The sequence below is a fragment of the Elephantulus edwardii genome, unplaced genomic scaffold, assembly GCF_000299155.1.
Source record: "Elephantulus edwardii isolate Elephantulus edwardi_28Jun2011 unplaced genomic scaffold, EleEdw1.0 scaffold00152, whole genome shotgun sequence".
Classification (NCBI taxonomy): domain Eukaryota; kingdom Metazoa; phylum Chordata; class Mammalia; order Macroscelidea; family Macroscelididae; genus Elephantulus; species Elephantulus edwardii.
Genome location: NW_006399902.1, coordinates 588137 through 615683, shown reverse-complemented (window position 1 = coordinate 615683; position 27547 = coordinate 588137). Strand labels below are relative to the sequence as shown.

General features: G+C 38.7%; 1 protein-coding gene and 1 pseudogene across 1 annotated transcript; both read left to right on the top strand.

The window, feature by feature from the left end:
- The first annotated feature begins 1445 nt into the window (after positions 1–1445).
- On the top strand, positions 1446–1847 carry LOC102847642 (annotated as a pseudogene).
- Positions 1848–7829: 5982 nt separating this feature from the next.
- Positions 7830–27047, top strand: SRSF4 (serine/arginine-rich splicing factor 4). Its single transcript, XM_006894987.1, has 3 exons — positions 7830–7939; positions 25899–26041; positions 26920–27047. The coding sequence occupies exons 1-3, from the start codon at positions 7833–7835 to the stop codon at positions 27045–27047; spliced, it is 378 nt and encodes a 125-aa protein (XP_006895049.1). The 5' UTR covers positions 7830–7832.
- The last annotated feature ends 500 nt before the right edge of the window (positions 27048–27547 follow it).

The following is a 27547-nucleotide window of genomic DNA, read 5'->3' as shown; positions in this document are numbered from 1 at the left end:
TGTATTCACATTCTTCTCAATGTCAACCATAATTTCTTATGATCCACCTAGTCAAATGTCTTTGCATAGTCAATAAAATACAGATAGACATCCTTCTGCAATTCTCCGCTTTTAGCCTAGGTCCATCTGGCATCAGTGATGATAACCCTGGTGGCACAGCCTCTTCTAAATCGATTTTGAACTTTTGGTAGCTCTCCGTTGATGTGCTGGCCTAACTGCTTTTGATTAATCTTTGATAAATTTTGCTTGCATGTGATATTGTTTGATAATTTCCACATTCTTCTGTATCATCTTTTTTTGGACAGAATGGGAATAAACATGAACCTCTTCAATGAGCTTGTCAGGTAGCTGTGTTCTACATTTCTTGGCACAACCTGGTGAGCACGTCCAGGGCTTCATCTGTTTGTTTGAATATGTCAATTGGTATTCCATCAATTCCTGGGGCCTTATTTTTTGCCAGTGCCTTGAGTGCAGCTTGTATATATGTAACACTGTGTTTTCTCATGCTACCATTTGAAATCTCTTGCTCACCTTTTTATATTTCGTTTCTTTAGGTGTCTCTAACATTCTAGTGTAATTTTCAGTCTTTTCTGACATCCACTTTGGCCTTTTCTTTCTTCCCTGTCTATGTCATGACCTTTTGCTTTCTTTCTAGATGTCATTTTTTTAATAACAATTCTTTTTTATTTTATTTCATTATTTTTTGTATGTACCGTCAAGTCAGATCTGACTGGTACAGGAGGAGATTGTTCCTCCTTCTCCAGCAGAGCATCTGGTGGATTCGAACCACTCACCTCTGAGATTGCAGTACAGCTTCTTGCCACTAGGCCACCAGAGCTTGCCCTAGATGTCATTCTCTTTTTTTTTTTTTTTTCTATTTATTTTTTTTTCTTAGATGATGTCCGTCCCTCACCCGGCACGGCTTAGGCCCGGCCCGGGAGAGCACGATGATAGATGTCATTCTTGATGTCATTCAACAGCTCATCTAGTCTTCTATCATTTAGTGTTCAGTGCCTCAGATCTCTTATTGAGATAGTTTTTAAATTCAGGTGTGATAGATTCAAAGTCATGTTTTGGTTCTCTTAGCCTTGTTTTCATTTTCTTCCACTTTAGTTTGAACTCATACATGAGTAGTTGATGGTCTGTTCCACAGTCAACACCTGACCTGGTTTTGACTAATGATATTGAGCTTCTCTAACAATTTTGTTGTTGTTTTGTTTTGAAAGTTTATTTTTGTTGTTGTTAGGTCTAATATAGTTAATCTAATTCCTGAGTAGTCTATCAGGTGAAGTATATGTGTATAGTTGCCATGTATGTATTTTTTTAAAAAAGATATTTGCAGTGAATAAGTCATTATTTGTACAAGATTCATTCAGTCAAATTAGTAGGTGAAAATGGATTTTTTTAAGAATTATGATTTAAGGCAGTCATCTCCCACTCGCATAATGGCTGTCCTCAGACCCCTGGTGAAGCCAAAGATCATAAAAAAGAGGACCAAGAAGTTCACCCGCCACCTGTCAGACCCTTATGTCACAATTAAGTGGTGCAAGCCCAGAGGCATTGACAGCAGGGTTCAGAGAAGCCTTAAGGGCCAGATCTTGATGCCCAACACTCGTTACGGTAGCAACAAGAAGACAAAGCACATGCTGCCCAGTGGCTTCCGCAGATTCCTACTCCACAATGTCAAAGAGCTGGAGGTGCTGCTGATGTGCAACAAATCTTAATGTGCTGAGACTGTGCACAGTTTCCTTCCAAGAACCGCAAAGCCACTGGGGAAAGAAAAGCCCGGCTTGGCCATTAGAGTCACCAATCCCAATGGCAGACTGCGCAGTAAAGAAAAGGAATAGAAAGCTTGTTTGCATGTTTTATTTGTGCTTAATAAACCATAAAAACTGCAAAAAAATATTATTTAAGTGGAAGTTTACAAAGCAATTGGTTGTTCATTCAACCAATCATACACATTTTCTTTTAATTACAATACTCAGTGTAACAGTATGCTTCTCACTTTCTGCCTGTGATTCTTGTTTCCATTAATCCTTCTACTTCTTCCTACCTCATGGGCTTTATTTTTGGGCAATGTTGCCCTTTTTCTATTATATGGCTGGTCATGCTAAGGAATGAGTGCCTGACTTGGAGTCATCTTATAGACCTGTCTGTTGTGGGGCTGAACGTTGAGCCACAAAAGGTAATTTTATTCCAGATTTGAAAGATGACTAAACATTATGATTGGGACTTCCCCTATTCTCTAACAGACCAGTAAGCCTGGCCATTTCTGTGTGTTTGAGTTTTATTCCATATTTCCCCAGCCCCTCCTCTATCCAGGAGCTTCTGTGATCCCTTTTAGAGGAATGAGCCTAGCACCATCACATTCTTCTGGTCTCGGGGATGGATTCCTGCATCTCTAGAAGGAAGAAGCAACAAGTCAGTCCAAATGATAGATTAAGGAAGGTCTCAGCTTTGGCAGGTTGATGGATAGAGGTGCCATTCCTACATTTGGGGCTCAGGAGGAGGGGCAGACTTTGAAGAAAGACAGTTCTTCTCTTTGAAGCTCTTTTCCATCTATACAATACTTGATGAAACAACCAAGGTCAACATTAGTTGTCACAAGTGTTCAGGTCTTTCGTTCATAGGGTCGCTATGAGTCGTCTACAACACAATGGCACTTAACAACAACAACAACAACTCATACCTTACTAAATTCCAAATGGCTTAAAGATTGTTGTGGCTGTTGTTATGTGCCATTGAGTCGCTTGCGACTCATAGTGACCCTATGTACATCAGCCCTAAACTCTGCTCTGTCCTGTGTCAGTCGCACCATCTCTGACACACCCATCCTGATTACCCCAATAACTGAATCAATCCACCTCACAGAGGGCCTTCCCCTCCTGCGCTGTCCCTACACCATCCCAAGCATGATGTCCCTCTCCAAGGACCGGTCCATCCTTACAACATGACCAAAGTATGTTAGCCAGAGCCTCAGAATCCTTGCCTCCAAGGAGCAGTCCGGTTTAACCCTCTCCAGGGTGAATATGGTTTTTTTTCCCCTAGCAGTCCATGGTACCCTCAATACTCTTCTCCAGCACCACAGCTCAAAGGCATCAATTCTCCTATCCTCCTTGGTCATTGTCCAACTCTCTGATGCATAACAAGTGATAGAAAAGACCATAGCCTGTATCAGATGCACGTTAGTCTCCAGAGAGACACCATTGCTCTTCAGTACTTTGGAGAGGTCCCTAACAGCAGACTTTCCCATTGCAATACGTCTTTTAATTTCCTGGCTATTGGTACCAAGACTGTTGACTGTGGAGGCAAGCAAACTAAAGCTGTGTACAATCTCAATCTCTTCACCATCCATCCTGATGCTGCCAATTGGTCCAGTGGTGAGAATCTTTCTTGACATTGAGCCTCAATCCATTTTGGAGCCTGCAGTCCTTGACCCTCTGCAGCAAACGCTTCAGGTCCTCCTCAGTTTCAGCAAGCAGGGTTGTGTCATCTGCATAACGCAGATTGTTGATAGATCTTCCACCAGTCTTGACCCCACATTTCTCCTTATAGAGTCCTGCCTCCCGGATAATCTGTTCTGCATACAGGTTGAAAAGGTATGGAGATAGGACACACCCCTGGCATACGCCCTTCCCTATTTTGAACCATGCAGTGCTTTCTTGCTCTGTTCTGACGACTGCCTCTTGGTCCAACTATATGTTTCCCATTAGCACGATCAAGTGTTCTGGGATTCCCATTCTTCTCAGAGTTAGCCACAGTTTGTTATGATCCACACAGTCAAACGCCTTTGCATAGTCAACGAAACACTCTAGACATTCCTCTGGTATTCCCTGCTTTCAGCTAAGATCCATCTAACATTAGCTACAATATTCCTAGTGCCACGACCCCTTCTAAACCCAGCCTGGACTTCTGGCAGTTTTCTGCTGATGTACTGGTCCAGTTGTTTTTAGATAATCTTCAGTAGAATCTTGCTTGCATGTGAAATCAATGAGATTGTTCTATAGTATCCACACTCTGTTGGATCACCCTTCTTTGGGATGGGAACAAATATAGATCTCCTCCAGTAAGTTGGCCAAGTGGTTGTTCTCCAGATTTCTTGGCACAACTTGCTGAGCACATCCCAGGCAGCATCTGTTAGCTGAAATATGTCAATTGGTATACCATCTATTCCTGGGGACTTATTTTTTGCCATTTCCTTCAAAGCAACCTGAACTTCTTCCTTCATCACCAAAAACAAACCCTACAGTGACAAGAGGAACAATTCAGAAAAGAGAGTGAGAATGGTTGTACAACTCAAAGAATAAAGCAATTATAAATAAATGATACATGTAGAAACTCTTGAACTGGCATATTTTGCTGTGTTTATTTTAAACAACACCAAAATTAATCACTTTTAAAACAAGTTCTAAAAATGACAAAGTATGTTGTTTTGTACCATAGTTTCTGAACCAACCCATAGCTGACCCTAAGATGGGTTGAGGCATTTAATCACACAGGAGAAGATTGCCCATCCTCCCATGGAGCAGCTGGTGGTCTCAAAACTGCATGCCTTGAGGATTGCAGCACAGCTTCTCCACCAGAGGGGTTTTTTTGGTGGGTTTTTTTTTTTAAATTTTAATAATTTTAATGAACATTTACAGAGATTTTAGATTTACATTCATTCAGTGCTGCACTTCTCTCCCCGCCCAGCCCTCCTCTCGGCGAAGGTTTGGTTTTTTTTTTTAAATCTCAGTGAAAAGGCTTTTCAAACTACAACACAAAACCCAAATTAAAAATAAAGATGGAGAAATTTATATCTATCTATCTATATCTATTTATTGGCATTGCAAAAAAAAATATCTTAGGCACAGTCACAGAACAAACCAGGAAAAAATATTTGCAATTCATAAGACGGAGCTAATTTTCTTAATATGTAGTAAGTTTCCATCAGTCAATAAGAAAAGGATCTAAACAGACTTTCAAGGGGGGGAAAAAAGAGGAACGAACTGGGGAGGAGGGTAGAGAAAATAGTGCAACAATGAATGAATGGAAACCCAAAATCTCTGTAAATGTTCATTAAAATTAATAAAATTTAATTAAAAAAAGAAATTAAAAAAAAAGGATCTAACAGAAAAATGGCCAAAGATATAAACATACAAAAAGGATATATAAATAGTTGTTAAACGTATCAAGAAACTCATGCTACTCATGATTGCAAATGAAAACTACCCCCAAGATACTATTTTTCACCTATCAGATTAGCAAAGATCAAAAAATCGGATACGAGCATTAGTGAGGATGTGGGGAAACAGGATGGAGGAGAGTTGAGCAATCTCAAATCTACAAATGCCTACACCCTTTGACTCAGCTCTCCTCCTTCTAGGAATCAATCCTGCTTATATATGCGTGTGTGTATATAGAGTCATTCAAAAGATTGGGAGCCCAGTGTTCTTCACTAGGGGGCTGGTTAAATAATTATGCATAAAATGGAGCAATTAAAGAGACCTAAAGAATCTCCCATTATACTCATGGAATGATATGTATGGCACAATTTCTTTCTCCTTGCCATCAATTCAGAACCAACTCACAGATTCTTTATTTGAAAAACCCTTCAGCAGGTTTTCGAAGACTGTCAATCACATGGGAGTAACTTGCTTTTTCTCCCACAGAGACTCTGGTGGATTCAAACTGTCAGAGGTGCCACTATTGGGTTAGGAGCACAATTCTTTACAAGATTAGCTACCAAACCTCACCCACATAGGACCCTTCTCTGCTTTTATGTGTAAAGCCCCTTTGGAAGGGCATTTAAGGAATTATTGCATTGTTATTGCATTATTGCTTTGCCTCCTGGAAAGAAAAGTGGGTATCTGGAGGATGAAGATGGGAAGACTAATTATTTGAATGATTTGAATTTTGGACTAGTGAACCCCTTTGAAATATATTTTCAAAATAACAAACAAATACAATTCCTTTGTATTTCTAGGAAAGGGCCCTGGTGTCATAAGGGTTAAGTGTCCACCTGCTAACAGAAGGCTTAACACATGAGGAGATCCAAAAGGCCTACTGATATGCCAGTAATAGGACGAGTCCTTTTTAAGAACATCTAGAAAGGGGGAGGTCAGTGAAGCAGATAACCCTCAACAAGATGGATCAACATAGTGTCTACAGCAGTGGTCTCAAGTGTATCAGAGAATATGGTAAGGAGAGGGTCACTAAGAGTCATAGTCAATGGCGCCTAAAAACAGCAACACTGTTAAATAAGGTTGCTATGACTCTGTTGGTGTAGTACCTTCAAGGTCGCACTGCGAACTCAAAGGGGCCCGTCTGCTGGTTCAAGTCCACCAGTGGCTCTGCAGGACAAAGACAGGCAAAAACCTCCCTTGACATTTACAGCCTTGGAAAGCCCAACAGAGGTGAGCTATGAGTTGGTTCTGATTAGATGGGAATGAGAGCTAGAAAGATGAGTCAAAATAAACTCCATGACACATAACAACAACATGATTCTAGGTAAAGAACCTAAAAATATTGGTTCTAGAAGAGAATTTCAGTTTCTTGAGCTTCTAGCAGTTTAACTGTCCCAACCACTTCTTATACCAACCACCCCCTTTAGTTATCCTGACTGTCCCTTGAGATGAGCAAAAATTATTCTAACTTTATAGATTAGGACATAGATTGAAATAGATAATTTACTGTCTCATACTTAGACCTCAACGTCCTAGCCTTTCTTATCTCCTACATTGCTTCTATTTAAGCATTGTACTATCTTTTATATATTAGTGGTGTCATTTATTGGGCACTTTGGGTGTAAAATGCTTTTGGTACCTATTTATATAATTCTCAAGATATGTCTGTAAAGTAAGATTGTTATCCTTTTGTAGAAAAGGTAAACTGAGGCTCAGAAATGCTTAGGAGCCCAAGATCAGAACCCCTCCCCGCCTCGCAAGGAGAAAAACCCTCAAGGCGTCCCCACTTCCCCTTCACAGCAACCCTGAAAGATAAAACTGCCCCGTGGTTTCTAAGGCAGAAATCTCTATGAAAACAGACTCTCACCCTTCTGCAGAGATGAGTTCGAATTGCTGGGGCTTTGGTTAACACTTAATCACTGCGTCGCCAAAGCTCAAACATTGATCCATTAAAAAACCCCTCATTGCTGTAGAATTAGAACTGACTAATAGCTGACCCTCCAGCAGGCTTTAGAAGGTTGTAAATCGCATGAGACGAGATTGCTCATCTTTCGCCTTCAGAGACGGGTGGGTTCGAAACTGCCAGGGTCACCGCCTTTGGAAAAGCAGTACAACTCCCTACGGGACTAAGCCATCAAAGCGTTAGGCCAAGTTCAAAAGTATAATTCTTATATAAAACCTCCTGTTCGATAGGGAAACTACTCCCGGTTCAAAGGACAAAAGAACTAACGCTGAGCTAGGAGCAAATCCCAGAGTAGAAAGACGCAGACATTTCCGGGAGGAGGGACAAGGCTGCTGGACGGCGGAAAACGACGCCGTCCCCCCGGGGACGAACACGGGCGAGGACGCGCCGGAGCACGGCCTGTCAATCACCTGCCCCGCCCCACGCCGGCGCGCCCCGCGCAGGCTCCGCCCCCTACTCCTGGTGGGGCGGGAAGCTAGCGCGCGCGCTCCCTCCCGTTACATCTGCCTAAGGGGAAGGCGGGGGAAGCGGGAGGCGCGCGCTCGCGAGCTACGTGCTCGCGTACGTCGCCGGGGTTCGGCTGCGTCCCTCCGGCCTCCCGCCCGTTGCCGCTGCCGTCGTCGCCGCTGCCGCCGCGCTCTCGCTTCACCGGCCGCCGCCTAGGGGGGCTGGGGCCGGGCCAAGCCACGACTGCCGTTGCCGGGATGCCTCGAGTGTACATCGGCCGCCTGAGTTACCAGGCCCGGGAGCGCGATGTGGAGCGCTTCTTTAAGGGCTACGGGAAGATCCTGGAGGTGGATTTGAAGAACGGGTGAGGAGGACGGAAACAGGGCTAGCCGGGTGGGAACAGGGTCCTGACTGTGCCATGGGCAGGCCATGGGGACGGAAGAAGAACGCCTGCCTCGCGCTCAGCAGCCACCGGCCTGGTCGAGCTCCGCCATAGTCGCGGCGCCTTGGGGGCGCGGGTAGGCCCCGGTTCCCACTGCGCCTGCGCGGGTGGGGGTGGTGGAGGGATAATGGGAACCATGGTGAGCCTCAGAGTGGGACGGGGTTAAGGAAAAGCCGAGTGGGATTGGGGCTCTGGGCGAGAGCTCCTCGGTGCCGGAAAGGCTTAAGTTTTTCCTTTCCGGGCCCCGGGATTGAGGCCTGTAACCAGTCGTAGAGATCGACCTTTCCCGCTTTGGAGGGTTGTTGGAAATAAAGAGGATTTCCTGTCTCCTTTTTACCTCTTGCCCCTGTCTAGTGGATCAGACCGTCACCACGCATCTTCCCTGGGGACAGGAACCCTGGGAGGGGAGGCCCATTTTAGGTCTGCCATGTGCACTCCGGTTTTGGGCGGGAGACTCCAGTTTGAACAGTGTAGTGACAGTTTCGAAAGTATCGTCTTGCCGTGCTGAAGGCCCTCCCCGGTCCCCCGCGCGAGGGTCAATTAAAGTCTTAACTCGTTATCTTTTAGACTCCGGGGCAGAGTTTCCATGCTGTGGTTTCCGTCCACCAGCTTGCTAAAAAAAAATGCTTTGCCGTTAAAGAATTTGTTCTTAGAGAAGGCTGGCCACCTTACTTAGGGTCGGTTTCGTCTAATTCATGCAAAAAAGAGACACTTTTTTCTCGAGATTGCTAGTATCTTGCTTTTCCGAGAGTACAGCCTGATAATTATTTCTAATTCATCTACCTACTTTGGCAGAGAAGAGCCAGCAGGGATAAAGGGTTGCAGGGAAAACAGATGAGTCAGGCTTGGAGAAGAGACTCCACACCGAAAACTATACGATCCCGGAAATGTTAGATTGGAGAACTTGAAAGAAAGTAGGGAAACTTTTTAGACCCTTGAACGATGGATGTTGACTTCTTTAATTCTTCTACATTGCAACAAGTTAGATACGGTTACCGGTTACCGTTTATACTCCCCAGTGTAATACGACACTTGAGACATTATGAAAGAGATACTTAAGTTGCATATTTGAGAAAAATTAGTAGCTACCAGGTGCTCTGTTGTTTTCTTGGATTCTAAAATCCATCTCAAATTGATCTTAGTTGGAGGCACCTTCTTGCTGAGGAAAAAAAAATGTCCTAATGAAAATGCTTGTGAATATTGATTTTTTTTTTTTTAAAGTCTTGGGAAATTTCCCACTTTGTAGAACAGTGTTTTCACTTAGGAATAGACAAGAAAGTGGGGAATTTTTCTATTAGTGTTACTGAGCTGAGATAGCAAATTTAAAACGTCATCCCCCCCTCCCAGCCCAACTAAATTGACAAAGTATTAAAAAAACACACCCAACATGTTGGACACTAACATTTTCATTTACAGTAACTCCAGATGATGTAGTCCATAGAGAGTTGTCCTGCTAACCATTCCTCTAGGCCATTCCTCTGATGGTTCAAATCCACCAGGGGCTCCTTGGAAAAAAGATGTCAGGCATTTTCTTCCTGTGCAATTTACAGCCTTGGAAAATCTACTGGAAGGTCTTCTATGAGTCTCAAAAGCAATGAAATAAGATTTTAATTTTGCTTTTTTGTCACAAAATTGTTCTTTCCTAACCATGTACTGTACTTAAAAGTGCTATAATAGGCAACAGATTGGATTTGTTATAGTTTGCCACCTTCTGGTCTACAAGATAGTCCCCCTTAAGTTAAGGCCAGCGGTTACGTTTGGGTCAACAGCTCTAACAAATGTAACTTTTTTTTGTCATTATTTCAGAAATAACTTTTGCTATAAAACTGAGGTTTTGGGATTTATGTTAGTATAAACCAAACCTCTTGCCATTGTGTCCATTTCAGCTTATAGTCACCTTAAAAACAGATTATAACTGCTCCAGAGATTAATTAAATTTGTGGAGAAAGCATGGGATTTGAAGCCAAGCAGACCTAGGTTTGACTTTATCATTTATAAGTTGTTGGCAAGTTATTATAAACTTAAATGTCCTCAGCCACAAGGAAAAGGATGAGTGAAATAAATGTAAAATATTTGACTTTTAGCCAGTGAATGGTAATTATGAACAGAGATTTGATTGTGGTTCTTAGATGACATCTTTGTCATCTTAGTACAGGTGTTCAACAACAAAGCATATGTAGATAGGTCTCTTTTTTGAGATTATTTTGTTGCTCTATAAGCAGAAAATGATGTTAATGAGAAAACTGATGAATGTACCAAATATTGATTACCCACAATTGATAATGAGCTCTAGTGGCTGAGTGGTAAAGAATTGCACTACCAGCGCAGAGGTAAGCTGTTTGAATCCACCAGCTGCTCTGCAGGAGAAGGATGGTCAGTCTTCTCATATCAGTTTTAACTTGAACAGTACACAAGATACTTGTCACAGCATATAATTGGGGAAAAGGCAGAAAAACCATTTTGCCCTTGAGTAAGTATATGGTTATAATTTGCACATGCTTTCACTGGTCTATCTTCTGTTTCCCTGGAAGTGATGATTTGACATCATTTGACAAGCCTATTTCTAGGGTTTTTTAGGTTTTTTTCCTTTTTGCAACCCAAAATAAAAAATGCCATGTGCAATTTTAGTTCTCATAAAGAAAAAAATTCTTCTTCTCACTTTAACTAAAGCTTATAGTGGTTTACTTGAAAAGATTTACCTGAAATGGCTTTGAAGAATGACATTAATAGACTTGGAATGAAGAGCAGTGTCTGGGAGTAACTAACTGATGGTGAGGAAGTGGTTCCATAAAGAAATTTTTGAGAAATAATAAACTAACTTAAATTATTAGCCTCATGAAGGAAGTTGCAGTTTGACAGCATAACCCAGAAACAACTAAGCATTCAAAATCATGGATTCAAAAGTCTTTGGAGAAGAAAAATGAAATGGTACACAAAGACAAAGCTACTTTCAAGAACCTAAACACGAGAGTCTCATTTTGGAAACTTTACAGTTAGGATATTCACTGAAATGAGTTCTTCAAAGTCACTATTGAAATAAATGGAAAGTCATTTGAAAGTTTTAGAAGATAGTTCTAATAATCAAGTGATGAGTACAAATGACCTAGTGTAGAGCATTAATGTGTTGTGTTGCTAACTAAAAAGTCACCCATTCAAATCCACTAGCTCCTCAACAGGAGAAAGATGAGCAATCTCTTCCTGTAAAGACTTACAGGTTCAGAAATCCAGTAGAGGGTTGCTGTGAGTTGGAATCAGCTTGATGGCAGTGCAGTTTTTGTGCACAACATTCAAGTAATTGCAGAGGAAAATGACTTGGGAAGAACAGCAGTAAAGATGAAGTTCGAGTAAAAATTGACATGACTGGATAGCAACGTGAAAGGAGAGTACATAAAAAAGCAAGAAAATGTTGATTTTAACAGTACCTGTAAACTCACAGTCCTGGAAACGGAGAAGGATAGTGAATTATGAGAAGCATTTTGAACCTATCTGGATTGTGATTACTGACAATTAGACGAGTAAAACTTGGATGGATAGGTCTTTGAACAATTGCTCACAGGTTCAGATTTCTGGTAGAAGTGACATTTAGGTTATTATCAGGGTGAGACGTGGGAATTGTGATGGACTACTACTCTCAAGGCCTGGCAGTGTTTCCTTGAAGATTAAAGCCAAAAAAACCCTGGAGAACCAATTTCTCCAGTACATGTCATAATAAGGCAGAATTGACTCAGTAACAGTAGGTGTGTTACAGTGAAGGATTGTTGATAGAGTTCAACATTAATTAGGGCATGAAATACTTGTATAATAGAAAGTTGTAAAATAGATAAACTTTTCAAAGGAGATTTTGGTGACCAGGATAGAATTTTATGGACTCTCTTGGAATTTGGAAAAGTTTTTTGTGTAGTAGTTAGTTAGTTACCGGCCATGTTCATGTCCTTGCTCTATACAATGTCACAATCAATCCCTGATTTCTAAAAGCAATTATAAAATCATCAGAGATCCTATTAAGAGCACCTTCTTAAAAGATTTCATCAGGGTTGCCTCTCTTTTGGAGGACTTCTTGAAAAATGGATCAGTTTGGGACCACAAACTTGACGTGATTTCCCAGGATCATAATGAACCACTTCAGAGTCCAGTAGTGTCGCCTGCATTCCTGCCTCCTTCACTAACTAGTATGGGACCAGGGGAGGACCCTAGGGATGTGTCAAGGATGGATCTGTGTTGGCAGTCCCATACCCGCCCATCTCTAGGGTAATTAACTTGCTATCTTGTATGTAAATGCTATTAATTTTATAAAATTATTAATACATTTAAGAAATATTTTAACTAAAAACCAAAAATACTTTAACCAGGAGGAAGCAAATGAATATCAACACATTAATGTGCAAGTGCCTATTTGGTTCACTGTCAGAACTATAATCCCTACTTGTATTTTACTCAATCTATTGGCAAAGAAATTAAATAAGACACTGAAAAAAAATGTTCTAAAATTAATACTGAATGTAACATTTTTAAGCACCATCATAGAAAGACAGCTTTTCCCCACCATTATTGTTAGATGCTATCAAGTCAACGACTACTCATAGCAACCGTATGAAAAACAGATCTGAACCTTACTGTATTTTGTACCATCCTCATGATCTCTGATACGCTTGAGCCCATTGTTACAGACATTGTGCCAATTCATCTTATTGGGGGTCTTCCTCTTTTTTCTGACTCTCTACCTTTCTCTTCCTGTTGGTTTTTGTTTTTGGAGGGTTTTTTTTTTGTTTTTTGGTTTTATCCCCCCTGTGTATGTGAGACAAAGTTTCACCATTGTTGCCTCTTAGAAACACCTTGGCAGGTATTTCCTCCAAGGCAGATTTGTTCTTTTGGCAGTCTCCCTCACTGTTGTTAAGTGCTGTGGAGTACTACGACTCATAGCTGACCCTCTGATAGGTTTTCAGAGGCTGTAAATTGCCCTAGAGGAGATTGCCCATCTTTCTTCTGCAGAGCAGCTGATGGATTTTATCCACATGCCTTGTGTTGTTGGCAGCACAATTCCTTACTGCATGGCCACCAGAGCTCCTGTTAGGCTTTTTTTCTTTAAAAAAATTTTGCTCTGTGTGTGTGTTTGTGTACCATCAAATTGGATCTGACTGGTACAGGAGTAGATTGCCCCTTCTCCAGCAGAGCATCTGGTGGATTCGAACCAAGTATCTCTGGGATTGCAGTGCACCTTCTTGCCACTAGGCCACCAAAGCTCCCTAGACTTAAAAATAAACTGTTACCTGTTTAACAGGTTGCTGCACACTTTTTAAATTGACAACTGTGCTTAGAAACACGTTTGCCGTCATTTGTGGCAACGTGTTGAATCAGTACAGAAATGTTTTGTTTTTAGTTCTTTCATTTCTGTAGTACCACCAAGTAAGATTTTGTGGTTTCAGACAGTTCTTTATATCCCACCCCCTACATTTCATTTCTTGAATAAAACTAAATCTATAGAATATCTCACCCTGCCTGTTGATGTCATGTGTTGTTGCATCAGAAGCAACTCCTAGTTGCCCCCACTAGAGGGTTTTCAGAGGCTGTAGATTTTATAGGAGGAGATTTTCCATTTTTCTTCCTCAAAGCAGCTGGTGGATTGGAAATATTTGCCTTTGGGCAAATGGAGATTCTTAACCACTGAGCCATCCAAGATTCCTTACCTGCCCAGCAACTGAAAGAATAAATGCCCGTCATTAAGGTTTTTTTCTTGATTAAGGGCCTGAATTAAAACTTTTAAGAGAAGCGGGCTGTACATTCTGTGCATTTCATAACCTGGGCTTTATAAGTGAAATTTTAAGTCGCTAGAATTTTCTGGAATATGTTGGTGTTTTAAAATGGATTTTCACTGTATTTAAGTATTAGCATGAAAGTTTTGTTTTCATCCTTATTGAAATGTTTGCTAATATATTGGAAGATTATTCATTTCAGTAAGTCAGGATGTTAAGTATGTCGTAATCACTGTAGGGCATTGCTTTGCAGAATATACTGACATGAATCTATACCAAATCCCAGAACCTACACAGAGATTTTCTCTTTTGACTGAATCCCTGTTGGGAATTTCTTTTTTGTCTTTTTAAAGGGGAAATACAGTTAGTTTAATGTTCTAGGTCATTGAATTTAGGTTAATTGGTCTAGTAGTGAATCCTTAATCACCCTTTTATCACAAAACGACAGTGCTTTTATCATTTTTCAGTGAAAATGATACTTAACATCTAAAGAAAAAGGAAACACTTTCCCTTTAATTTTCTTTTTTTTTAATGGGTCAGTCTGCCTTCAGAAATAATACCACAGTTGGATATATATGTACCAAGGATTTGGGTCTATATGTCAAGAAAACTAGGTAGGGTATTTAGTTCTAGGTTGATTTTATAATGATCTAAAAGAGACTAAAAACATAGCTTTATGTAAAGGAGAGTTTGAACAACATTTATATTTAACTAAAAGGAAGGGCTCTTTATTTTAGTATTTTAACTTTTTTTAAGTAGCATGTTTATTTCTGACTTAGAAAAGCTCTAAAATTTTATCATTTCCTTTTTCCATGTAAAAAGTGAAAAATTTGTTAACACTGCAGTGAACCCTTTTTTTGTCAGTCATTGTATACACTTCTAATTGTTCCTTAGGGCAGATTCCTAAAACTAAACTTCTGGAATCAAAGCATTTTTAAGGTTTTTCATAGCTATTGGTTTCCTTGTTCTTTAGACAAATATCGCCATTTATCTTTTTACATACCATATTTAAGAGTCCTTATTTAAAAAAAAAACAAACACCACAGTTGTGTCTTGGGGAAAAAAGGCAACCAGGGTGCTCCTTATGACTTCGTTGTCATATATGATGGTTGTTGTCAAGAGGGTCTTAGTCCTTTGGTGGGAAAGGTAGAGTCAGAGAAGGAAAGGATAAGATGCATTTCTGCAGTGGCCTTAAGCATAGTAGAGATTGGGGGAATGGTACAGTTTCTAGAACAAGGTTCAGCTGGTTGCTATGAGTCGGATTCACCTTGATGGCACCTACTACTAATTTTCTGAACTCTCCATTGCTCAGGCGGTTTTTGTGTTTGGTTTTATTAAAATATTTAAAGTTTATGTCAAGGAATCAGCTCATTCATTTATCCCAAGAACTTTTTTTCAAAATAACTTTTGAAGAATATTTTTTATAATGGTCTTCTGTATAATTTCTAGAACTCTTTCTACTTAATCAGATTAAGTAGAAAAAGTGTATGAAATTGTATCAGTTTTTCCATTACGTTAAAATTCGGTTCATAACAGTTTACATGCACTGGTAGTGTTAGGAGCAAATCCATGTCATAACTTCATCAGCATTAAACATCCTAAATATATCTAAGTAGCTAATGATTTTAACTTAGGTTTACAGAAAGGTTGGGTTTTCATTCATTTTTTTATATTTCCTCCTTCCCCTCCCTCAGTCATTTTGCAGTGCACCTCTTGTTCCAGATTGTTGTCTTAGCATCCTTATTTTATAAAATATTTTCTAATTTAACAGGTAAAGATGATCTCATCTATACTAATCAAAGACCTTTTATCTCATCTATACTAATCAAAGACCTTTTTCTTAAACAGTTTAAAAAAATTAAGAAACAGGACTGTGGGCAAAGTATCATTCCATTGTTGTTTTTATTAGTAATATACTTACAAATGTGACCAAGTTTTTTATGTGCTTTCCAAAGAGATTTAAGTATGTTACTTTTTCCTTCCTGTCCCCAGATACAGGATAATAATTAATATTTTAATTTGGAGAAATCAGTGCCATGAGAAAATACTGTATTGAGATTTTGACCAACCCTAGTTTTACTAGCATAAATTGCCCGGCTTCAGATTCATTCTCCTTGGACTGGTTTCCCGGTCAGTTTGTAGTATGAACAAACATTATTTGTAATTATTTGACTAAGTAATTTTATATTCCTGCTTCCGTTTTACATTTTTCTTCTACCTTCCTCATTGAGTGGCCCTGCTGACACAATCGTTAAGTACTCAGCTGCTAACCAAAAGGTTGGTGGTTTAAATCCACCAGCAGGTCCTGTGGGAGAGAAGACTTGACAATCTGTTCCTGTAAAGATTTTTAGCCTAGGAAACTCTGGAGTTTCTGCACTGTTCTGTATGGTTGCCATGCATCATAATCAACAGCACACAAGAAACTGGCATTATGCCCAGTGGCCCAGAATGAGGATATCTACTGGGTAACACAAACAAGTGCTAGGCAGCTAACCAAAAGATTGGTGGTTCACATCCATTCTGTTGCCTGGCAAAATGGACCTAGTTGTCTGCTTCTGAGAGACTACAGCCTTGAAAACCCTGTGGAGCAGTTCTATTCTGCATGCATGGGTTAGTATGAATCAGAATTGACTTGAAATGTTAACAGCATGCATTTCTATGATTTTTGTTTTCCAACTGCTTATGCAAAGAGCTTTGCAAACAAGTGTTGTCGATAGTTGGTAATGTTGAGGAAGCTGAGACATGACAACATGAAGTGAGTTGGCCCATTGTTAACCAAATCATTATCTACTTCTGGAAAAATATCTCTTATTCAAAGGCCAGGTAACAGCATGCACAATGACAGTCAAAACGTTTCTCCTCCTGTTTTCATCCTGTCCTTTGAGACTTGCCTCCAAGGGTGAAGCAAGGCCTTCGCTTATTCAGTATTTGTCTCTATGAAGAAGCCTTTCAACAAACTGTTGCCAAGTGAGACAGATGGTAATTTTTTATGATGTTGACCCTGGACTGACTGCTAGTGATTCTTGTCTGCAGGCTGTTCTCTAAAGAGTCAGGTGATTCCAGTTTTGTCATGACTAAAAAGGACCCAATTCCCTAGGCTATCTGATCTTGGAGTGTCCTAAAAGCCAAGGATCAAAGCACTGTGAATTTACATGCCCATATTTTGAGGAAATGCCCTACATGGCCGTTTATTGAGAGGCTCCAGGTCTAGATGATCCTCAGAAATGAAAATGATCCCTTCTGCAAGGTCCTCAAACCATGTTTTTAGGTCTCTATGCCAGAAATGTGGGTCTTTGTGAACAGAGACCTCCATGATCTAGAATGAGAGCAGTTGTGAATGCAACTGAAGGTAATGAAAGAGCAGAAAGCTTAGCACTGGAGTCCCAAAACACAGACCAGAGTAAAGCTTTGCTCCATGGAAGAAATGAAGCTCTTGATACTAGAAAATCATGAAAATTTCACTAAAAATATTAAATGAATGAAATGATCCCTTTCAAAGGATGAGTAAATATTGGATTAGAGAGTGTCACCCTTAACCAAAATTTTAAAAATTAAAGAAGGAAGCTAACTGCAGCCCTGGGACTTTGGGGCAGTTATGAGGGACATGAGAGCAGCCAAAATATTCCCTAAGTCATAGCCTCTAAGAGGCTTTAAACCTCTCAACACTCTCCCATCATTTTAAAGGTAAGTATGAACTAGTTTTGTATTTAGCTTTGGTGTAAAATCAGGTAGTACCATCTGCTTTGTTTAACCTTTGTTTAAGTAAGAGTAACATATAATAATTTCATCCATTGGCCCTAAATCTTTCCCTAAATTGGTAATAGAACTTTTTCTGTCTTGCATCTTAATTGTACCATCAGCAAACAATTGAAACCCCCACTTTCTCCCCACCCGCCAAGGGCCTTTTTTTAACCCAGGTGTTTGGTAAATGCCAGAATATTGAAATGGACCCATGCCCCTCTTGAACAAAAGCATTTTTCTTGACTTAAAAATATCAGAAGAAATGATGATCCTTTTATCTACAATCCATCTGCAGATATGTGGATTTCTTCATTTTAGAGAATAAAAATATATGAAATTGAATAATGTAGCATCTTTAATGTTGAAGCCATTTTGGGACTAAGAACAGGTAAAAGGAAGGCAGGATTTTAATTCAATACCAATTTCTGCTGCCTTCCATTATTTGGAATTTTATTTTCTATAGTTTTCAGGATAATTGTTCTCTTTCCTCCATCTTGGTACATGAGTATTCCTTTAGAGGTGGCTTGGTATTTGCATTGTGGGAATAGCACCTTGAGACCTAAGTTTTTCGTTAAAAGTTTCTTTAGTAAATGATTTATTTTGTGAAGAAAGAGTCATGAATTTGCTTTTCTTAATATATTTATGCTCTCAATGCTGGAATATAAATTTCTGTTTTCTTAGACTAGTGTTACAGTATAGATCATTTATAGATTTTGTTCACAAGTATTTAGAAGACAATACATTTCATATTCGTATTTGAACACATCAGATACAGAGCCAGTATTTCTTCCCATTTAGTATAGGTAACCTCTTTTCCACACTACAGAACATGTATGGATGAAACTAATTTTCTGTGCTTCTACTGCAGATGTTTGTCAGTGTTTGTTCTTAGGGGCCACTTCTTTTTATTGTTACAGGAGACAGAAGGGTGTAATCACAGAGTATACACTTTTTAGATTAAGGCCTGAACTTGAAGAATCCCAAGTGTTTGAGTATCCTTGAAAAGTTAATTAATCTTTCTAAGTCTTAATCTTCATCTGTGAGATAATAGTAAATTTTCATTTGTGAAAATTGAGGGTTTTTTTAATATATGTATGTATGTGTATATATAGATACATACATACAGATATATATAAAATACAATGCAGTCTTTAATACATTTAATAAAACAAATAATAGTAGTTGTAAGGGTTGGAAGAAGGAAGAGGCCCTGGTAGACTGGAATAGTCATTATAAATAATAGTTTGAGATTAGTAAAAATCATTCAATCATGTATCTAGAAATCTGTAAATCTTCTGGTTTCTTTGATTTCTAATCCATTTCTTGCCACTATTTATTATTGTATTTATTTTGTACCCAGTTATCATCTCTTGGAAAACTTAACTATAGCTATATCTTGGGTGTATATTGTCTAGCCATTCAAACTCACTGCCTCTAATTTTGGTCAAGTCTTAGAATCAAAAGTAGACTCTATAGAGTGGGGACTGTGCAGAATAATCTTATTTTTCCTCTATTCTTCTAGTCCATTATGTTCTGAACCCACACATGCTTTCGGAAGGACCAGATGACTGGCACTGACTAATGGGAGTCAAAAGACAAGAGTGAAAGGAACCTGGTTGTCACATATTCCTAGTTTAGAGGTGTCTCCTCCTTGTCTACTCATTTTCGGGAGACTTCACCTCACTGAATCAAAAAACTTTTTAACACAGCCTGGCTTGTTCTTGAAGTTAGATTATGATTAAATCAGTGAAGTTGAATTAAAAATACTAAACTCAAGACTAAAAGAGGAGTAGCATCTGCATTTATAGAGGCAGTATAGCCTTGCCATGTTCTATTTTGGAGTCAGATGGATATGGGTTCAAGACTAGCTTTACCACTTAGGAATTCCTTGGAAGAAATCAAGTTGCCTAACCTCTAAGACTCAGTCTTCTCATCTGTGAATTGGGATTAATTATACATTCTTCACATATGCTTTGAAGAATGAATGAAGGACATTCTTTTTATTTCTAGCCAGGAACTCGACTAAATATACTTAATAAATTTACTATCAGCCTTTGTAATTATTAAGGGGTTCATAAACATGAAAGTGTAAACACAGCCAAAAAAAAGAAAAGTAAAGAAAGCATGTCTATGTAATACATTAGTGTGAATAGAAATGCTAAAACTAAAATGATTAGAGTTGAGCAAGTTTTAGAGGCTTCGTTAAAGAGAGTTAATTCTCAAGCATCTGGAAGAAAATGAATGTGGTTCATAATTGTTCAATCAAGGTGTTACTGGTTAAGAGAATGAAACAGAGGTAACAAATTATAGCAAAGGAATGCTATAGCAGCTGACTTTTCTTGCTACATACATACAAAGAGAAGAGTTGACTAAAAATAACCATAGCCTAGGATTAAGTTGATCAGATAGGTAGAGGTAGCACTCCAAGTCCTGCAGAATGTGAAAGCTGTAGGACTTGGCAGCAGTGTGAGTGGGCATTCAGAGAGGAGTCAGAGGTGATTATAGGGTTGTTGGGAGTGAATGAGGTGGTCAAGGGGTCTAGAAGAGAGAAATCATGAGGTAGGTTTTCTTCTTTGAAGGTGGGGAAAGATCAAGTGCAGACTGAGCTGTGGTCAACGTTTGCAGACCAGGAATCCACACTAGCTCTAATCAGAGAGCTCTTGGTATACAGGAACTGCCAGTTTGCCGACGGGAAAAGAGCCCCAGACTGGTTAATGGTGAGCCCTGAAGTCGCACCCCAGCTCTGCCACTCAGTGAGCACGGGTAAGTCATCCACCTTCTCCGGGTGACCTTAATGGCCCTTCCTCCTCAGAGGTTAAAGAAAGGGAGGCCACCTTGCCTAGGGCAGCCTCCCTGTGCCATATTTGGAAAGGATCTTAAAAACCTACTTCATGTGGTAGGGGCTCCTAGTGGCTAGAAAAATGAGTACTGTTTTGTGGGTTGTAAACAACCTCTCTCTAGAACTGGGAAAGTTAAATTGAAACCATAGCCACTGACCCAGAACAATTAAATGTACCATTGGCTAATTCTGCTAGCCTGACCACTAGTTCCCTGGAATGTTGCAGACCTTTGGAATAAGAACAGTTACACTGTTCTAATTTACAAGATTTGCTATGAGTTGGGCTCATTTGAGCATTACAGAGTTGGTTGTAGAAGTGTTTCCTACAGTTCTCCAAGCACTTTACACCCTTTCAGTGTGCACGAAATTGTTCACCTCCTAAGACCCAACTTCGCTGAAGCACTGGACTAAAGTGTTTGATTTCTGATCATTGAATGCCATTTCTCTCTGACTCTGTCCTTAAAGTACAAATGCTATTGAGTCTAGATTAAGGGTTTAAGCCACCCATGGGTTAACTTCAACAGATGAAAATTTTTCCTTGGCTACAGCAACATCCCTAATCCTGACCAGCCATGGAGAGGTTCGGTTCTTACAAGGAAAATGAGTGAATGTGGGAATGGCTCACCACATTGGGAAAACAAAACCCACATCCTGCTGATGGTGGCTGAGGACTGTCATGTCCACATACAAAGAAAAGCATGTGGCACAATTTTAGGACAAAGGTGAGCAGAGATCCACCGTGGAAAGGGGCAAATTTTTCTTATAGAGAGAACATCCAAAGGCATGCCCCTCGGTAAGCAATGTTGGTGGGTGACTGTGGTCACACGCATGGAGGCTTGCTTTCCCTTGCATCTACTTCCTAGCTGGAATTAAGTCTTCTTAGTTACATACTGCCCTGTTGGCCATGAGTCAACATATTCACAAAGCAAGTCATGAACATCATTTTCCTGCAGGATTTGTCTCCAGTTACCCTGTTTTGTGACACTGTTTACAAGGCAAGAATGACCCTAAGCCATTCTGAAAAGGATGAAATAATCTACATCCTTTTTGGTAGAACCTAAAGAGAACAGGGCAGACTTAGCAGTGTTGGATACTATTTGTGTAGTATGATCAAGGAAACCTATTTAACCAAAAAAGTATAATTAACTTTTCTGAAATTTAGATCTTGGAGTACCTTGGGTTCAAAAAATCCATGATTCCAATCATTACATTTCAAGACTCTTGAATGAGCTTGAGCAGTGTAAATTAATGGAAGAGTAATACTAGCACTGACAAACAAAATAAAAATGAACTAAGGTTTAGAAAAGCTCACAAAATTTAGTGTGGCTTTTGTTTATGGTGGTAAAATGCCTGCTTGCCCACCTGTCTATAATTAGTAAGAATTATAGTACCCTTTGTTTTTTTAAGGGATGAAATGATAGCAAGTCTTGTTTTACCTTTTCTTCCCACCCCTTGAAATTTGACATGAAAAGAAGGAAATCCGTTTGGGAACAAAGTCTTCTTGTTAAATGTTTTTTTATATAGGACACTTGAAAGTTAGACTACACTTTTTATTCTTTCATACAAACATAAAGGGGAGGGAAATGAAAAGCTGTGGAAACAGTCAAGATAGGACATACTCAGAAGTTATCTATTTTTTTTAAATCCTGTTCTATGGGACTTTTAAAATATGCCTCTCATTTAAAAAAAAAATAAAATAAAATATGTTTTAGATTTGTTCTCCATCTTCATCCTAAAACTAGATTTAATTGAAGTCTCGTTTTCAATAGACTAAAACTGTATATGGCTAAGAAATGTGTCTCTTGGGCTGTGTGTATGTAGTAAGGCTTATTCTCAAGTCACACTATATATATACACACATATGCATAAGGTACATACACATGATTTTTTGTGCATATATATATATTTTTTTTGTGCATATATATTTTTTATATTCATTCCTACTTTGATATTCAAAAGGAGAGTACTTTCTAGGAGAAGTTCATTTTCTTTGCTGCAAAGTACAAAAGGGATAATTAACAATTTAGAAAGATGTCAAAGAGAGTTTTGATTTGTTGACAGCACTAAAATTTCACTCTTGGACAGTTTTAAATGTTTACTTACAATTAGGGACCCATATGATAGTTTTACAAGATCTTTTTGGTGGTAGTTGTTAGGTGCCATGGACTCATAGTGACTTTACAAACAACGGGTCGGAACCCTGTGCAATCCTTATCATCTCTGCCGTACTTGAGCCCATTGCAGTCCCTCTGTCAATCTACTCGTAATTCTGTAAAAGGGAGCTTTGGTGGCTTAATAGTGAGGAGTTGCTCTGCCAACCCAAGAACATGCAGTTTGAATCCACCAACTGCTCCACAAGACAAAGATGAGCAGTCTCCTTCGCAATTTATTGCTTCTGGAAAGTCTACTTTGAGGGTCAGCTATGAGTAGGTGCAGACTTTATGGTACATAGCAACAATGAATGCTATCTTACTGGTCTTCCAAATTTTAGAGTTTAAATTATGCAATAATCCTCATTAATTCCAAGGAATACTAATTTTTAATACTTAATAGTCATTTATTATTAGGTGAAACCTGAGAAATGATACAGGAATGTTTCTTCACTTCACAAATAAATAAGACCTAAAGAAGTTATTTGAAGGTGTACTTCAGAGTTGGTTTATAGCAGAACTAATTCAGGCCATCTCTCCTGCTTCAGTCTTTAATAGCTCTAAATATGGTAAAATGGGGATGAAAAGTAATACCTGATTTGTGGGTATTATAAGTATTAAATAAGATGGCATTGCCGAATATATAGTGATGGCTTGATAAATGTTAGATAATATTGTATTGTTACAGCCTAGTCTTCTTGCTCTATTTGTGAGACCCACTCACTCTACTTACTGACTGAATTAAAGTAGATATACCAACCTGGTCTGGTCTTTGTTTTACTTATCAAGCAACAGTCCTCTGTTGTGGAAAAATGACCACAGATGACTTACTGTGGGGGAGAATATTTAAGTCTTCCAAATCCACCTACTGTATCAGTGGCAGAGAAGTGAATGTGGTGCCTGAATTAATTTTTGGACTAGACTTTGACATCTTCATGTTCTAAATTGATTTTGTAGCCATCATCGTGAAATAATTTTTTTTAATTTCAAGTCAGCTGTTTTCATGTGTGATTTAGATACCCTAAAAATATACTGAGCGACTCTTGTTGAAATATTTTAGAAGGTATATAATAAAGTTTCTACAACTCTGAGGAAGATTTTTTTGGCCACAAATCAGCCTAAGCCTGATTGACAAAGCTTGGTCTGAGCATTAATTTTTAAGTACCATTCTCCACGTAGCAAATTTTTATTACTGTCCCTCAATGGTCAGAATGTGTTTTTCTGCATATAAGCCCTGGAGCAGAGCAAAGGAATACAGAAGATCTCTGTGTTGGGGACAGAGTGTTAGCAGAGAAGTCTACTGTGAGCATGATTTCTCAAAAACTAGTGCAGCTTTCCATTTCAGATGATTACAAAGCTTAGGGTCATGTGTTGTGTGATTCTTGGGTAGCTGTAAAGCCTACTGAAGAAAACAGTGATTGCATTTGATGTTAAGCTTCCGTAGCCTGTTTTTTCCTTCTGATTTCACTTCTGGTTAGTCCTGGTCATTGAATGGTACAGAACTAGTGGGTGACTCTTCAAGGACCTCTTCATCCTGCCACTGTTGGACATGTCTCTTGTACCTCTAACAAGTTCTTCCATGGTGCCAGGACTAGTGTAATGTGAGGGCAAGGAAATCCATAAGCCATTTCCATAACTAAATTAAGGAAGGTATGTTGTGATTTTTAGAAATAAAGTGGACAGTGCTTAAAGTTGCGTTTTGTCTGCTCTTTTTATTTTGTTCATTGTATATTTTTCCCCTTTCAAAATGTATAGCTTTCCATATAATAAACTTTAGCTAGGAAAGGAAAGAACAGCTCTATAACTAGATGTTTTGGTGACTTAAAGCACATTTTAACATCAGGAGTTAATGATTCGGAGACATTTTACTTTGTTAAACATAACAGCATGCCCAAATAATTAATAAGCTTAATATGCTTCTCAGCAATTCCAGCCTATGAAAGCATGAAACCATGTCTTAAAGACTTAACAGCCCATAAATTGAACTCGGTTACTTCTGAATTGGTTATGTCTAGGTTGCTGCAAAGTACTTCCTGTATCAGTTACTTTCTCTCTTTTTTTTTTTAAATAGAATTGAATGATACTCAGAGACTCGGCTTGAATGGTCCTTTAGACATCTCAATATATAATACACCCTCCAAAGTTACTAGCTATACCTTATAACCTAATGCAATGTCACCTTGAGAGACTTGTTTGAAGCAACTCTTTACTAATGTAAAATTCAGCAATTCTGAGTGGTTTTCATTTATCTAACATGATGCTGAGAAGGGCATTACATTTTAAAGAATTAGTGGGATACTTTTTTTTTTGTCAGAAGGCTAAAATGAGCTGGCAAGCGTTAGTAATCTGTTTTTAGTTTCTGGGTGTGCAGAATGCCATTTAAATGCATATGAACACTTAGTCAGCATTTGCCTCTGTGTGTATGGTCTTGCTAGAATTTTAAAAAGCTGCTTGTAATTTGTACTTTGTGATTTGTTATATAGGATAGTCAGTAAGATGATTTCCATTTTTAAATATAAGCCCTTGTCACAAAGCTAGAATTACCACAGCAGTATTGGATCACACCAAACATTTCTTGATTAACACAGTTTAATGGTTACTATTTATCCTTGTTACAACTCTTGTGCAGATTTTGCACTTTTGTAGATTGTACTCCTTTAACAGACAATAGGATATTTGGGGATTGTTTCTTTTGGCTTTAACCACTGTACTTGGCTGGAAAATTCCCAGCAGTATTATCTCAAGAAGTTTGCATGCACAGTTGTATTAAGATTTTAGAGAATTCCAGCCTGTCAGAAAGTCTCACGGAAATGAGTTTGGAATGTCACAGAAAAGTGAATAGCTCGGAATTTTTCCACTGGTAATCTCTAGAACACTCAATTTGTTACCCGTTTGTTTAGATAGAAGAATAGGACTTCCTTTCACTGAAAAGATTTAAAATATCATGTTTTTACTTGGTGTGTTAGTTCAAAACAAGATTTAGTTAAGACAGTGCGTAGGTGTAGATCTCTAATTATTGTCTTAAATACCACTTTTATATTACACCTTTAAAAGATGACTTTTGGGGTTATGTGATGAAAGATCAGGTAATCGGTCTCATAGCCTTTACAGGCATTTCTCGTAGAGATCTTTTCAGATGTCACCAACCACTTTGGGAATAAAGGAAGTAGTCTCTATATCTTAGCCTCTTTCTAGAAAGATAGAGTTCTATTTTGAGCAATTTTCCTGACCTCTTGCCATGCTTTACAGGCAAAGTTATTTCAGCTAAAGGAAAGAGAAAGTTGGCCCTTTTGCAAAACCCACCTAACCTTTGCTAAGCATGACCTCATTGCTTTCTCTTGAATCTTAGAAAGTTGCAAGTCAAAGTGGTACTAACTAGAATTTTATTTGTTCTCTTCTAGATATGGTTTTGTGGAGTTTGATGATCTGCGTGATGCAGATGATGCTGTTTATGAACTGAATGGCAAAGACCTTTGTGGTGAACGAGTAATTGTTGAACATGCCCGAGGCCCACGTCGAGATGGCAGTTACGGTTCTGGACGCAGTAAGCATTAAAGGGCATTTGTATCAGTTACATACATGCCGTTTTTTATTAAATGTCAGTTTTTAAAAGTAATTCATTAATACTACACATAAATTAATGATATTTAAGCCATTTGTTTTTGTAAATTATGTCTCTTTAATGTAGAATTGCAAATAAACATCTTTGATAATGTTTAATTGATAATTAAAGTAATATTTTTTGTGTTAATGTTTTATAAATATGCTTAATGATATGTGTTTGTGTTGTGTTTTTTTTTCTCTATAATGCAATTGTTTAACATAGATTTAACAAAGACCTCAATGTTTTAATTAAAAGAATCCTTTGAGGCTAAGATGACTGCCTGTTCCATTTGCTGACCTTGGGTTACCTTTCCATGCGTGGCTCTTTGAACCATGTGGCCCTTGGCTGACCAAAAACAGGAAGCCATGTGACGACCGCAACCTTTTCCCATTAGACCTGGGTGGTGAGGATCCCAAGGGTTAGACACAGATGAGATTAAACTGAAATAGGTGCCTGAAAATCTTTTTTTATATATATATGTATATATATAAAATATTCACAAAATGTAAATCACTGTGAGTAACACTTGTAACTGATTTAGTAATTTGGTTACTTATTTCTGAGTTGTTAAATTATTAATAGTTTCTAATTTTTGCATGTAATTTTCAGTGTAAAAATTAATATATATACTTACACCTTTTGAAATTAAATTTTTAACTGATTATTTTTGTAAGAAATAAATCTCATAACTAAGGGTGGGAGGAAACTTAAATATTGTTTGGGATGGGAGGTAAATCGTATATTTAAGGGGAGTATATGCTGTATTGTTTTTTCCTTTTCCTCCTCTGAAGTAATCTTTCTATTTGAACCTTCCAAAGGTGGATATGGTTATAGAAGAAGTGGCCGAGATAAATATGGCCCTCCTACCCGAACAGAGTACAGACTTATTGTGGAGAATTTGTCAAGTCGGTGTAGCTGGCAAGACCTAAAGGTTTGGGCCCATTAACTTTCTGGGGTAGGTTGGGAAGAGTTATACTGGAAAACAGGTAAATTGTATATGGGCACAGGCATATACAGAATACTCTGATATCATTTATTTGAATACTTTCTCAAAGTGTTTGAAAGTTCTCCAGTGCATAACGTTAAACAGGAGAGGTATAAATGAATCTCACTACTGCTTTATGTCTTGGGACCATCACTCTAAGGACAAGCTTATAATACATGCTGTGTTCCTCTGTAGAAAATGTTACAGGGAGATGCCAATTCTGTTCTCACCGATTAAAGAGGAAATTGCATCCAGTGTAGATTCTCATCAGTGAAATGAATATATTACCAGTTCTCTCACAGTTTTGTTTTTCATGAGAACTCTAATGCAAACTCATTTTTTTCGAGTCAAGAGTTTGCTAGCTTATAAGTCATCTCTAGCAAAATAATTGAATTTTGTTTAGGTTCAAGGAGTTGTTTGTTTGTTTGTTATGTGCCGTCGAGTCATTTGCGACTCATAAC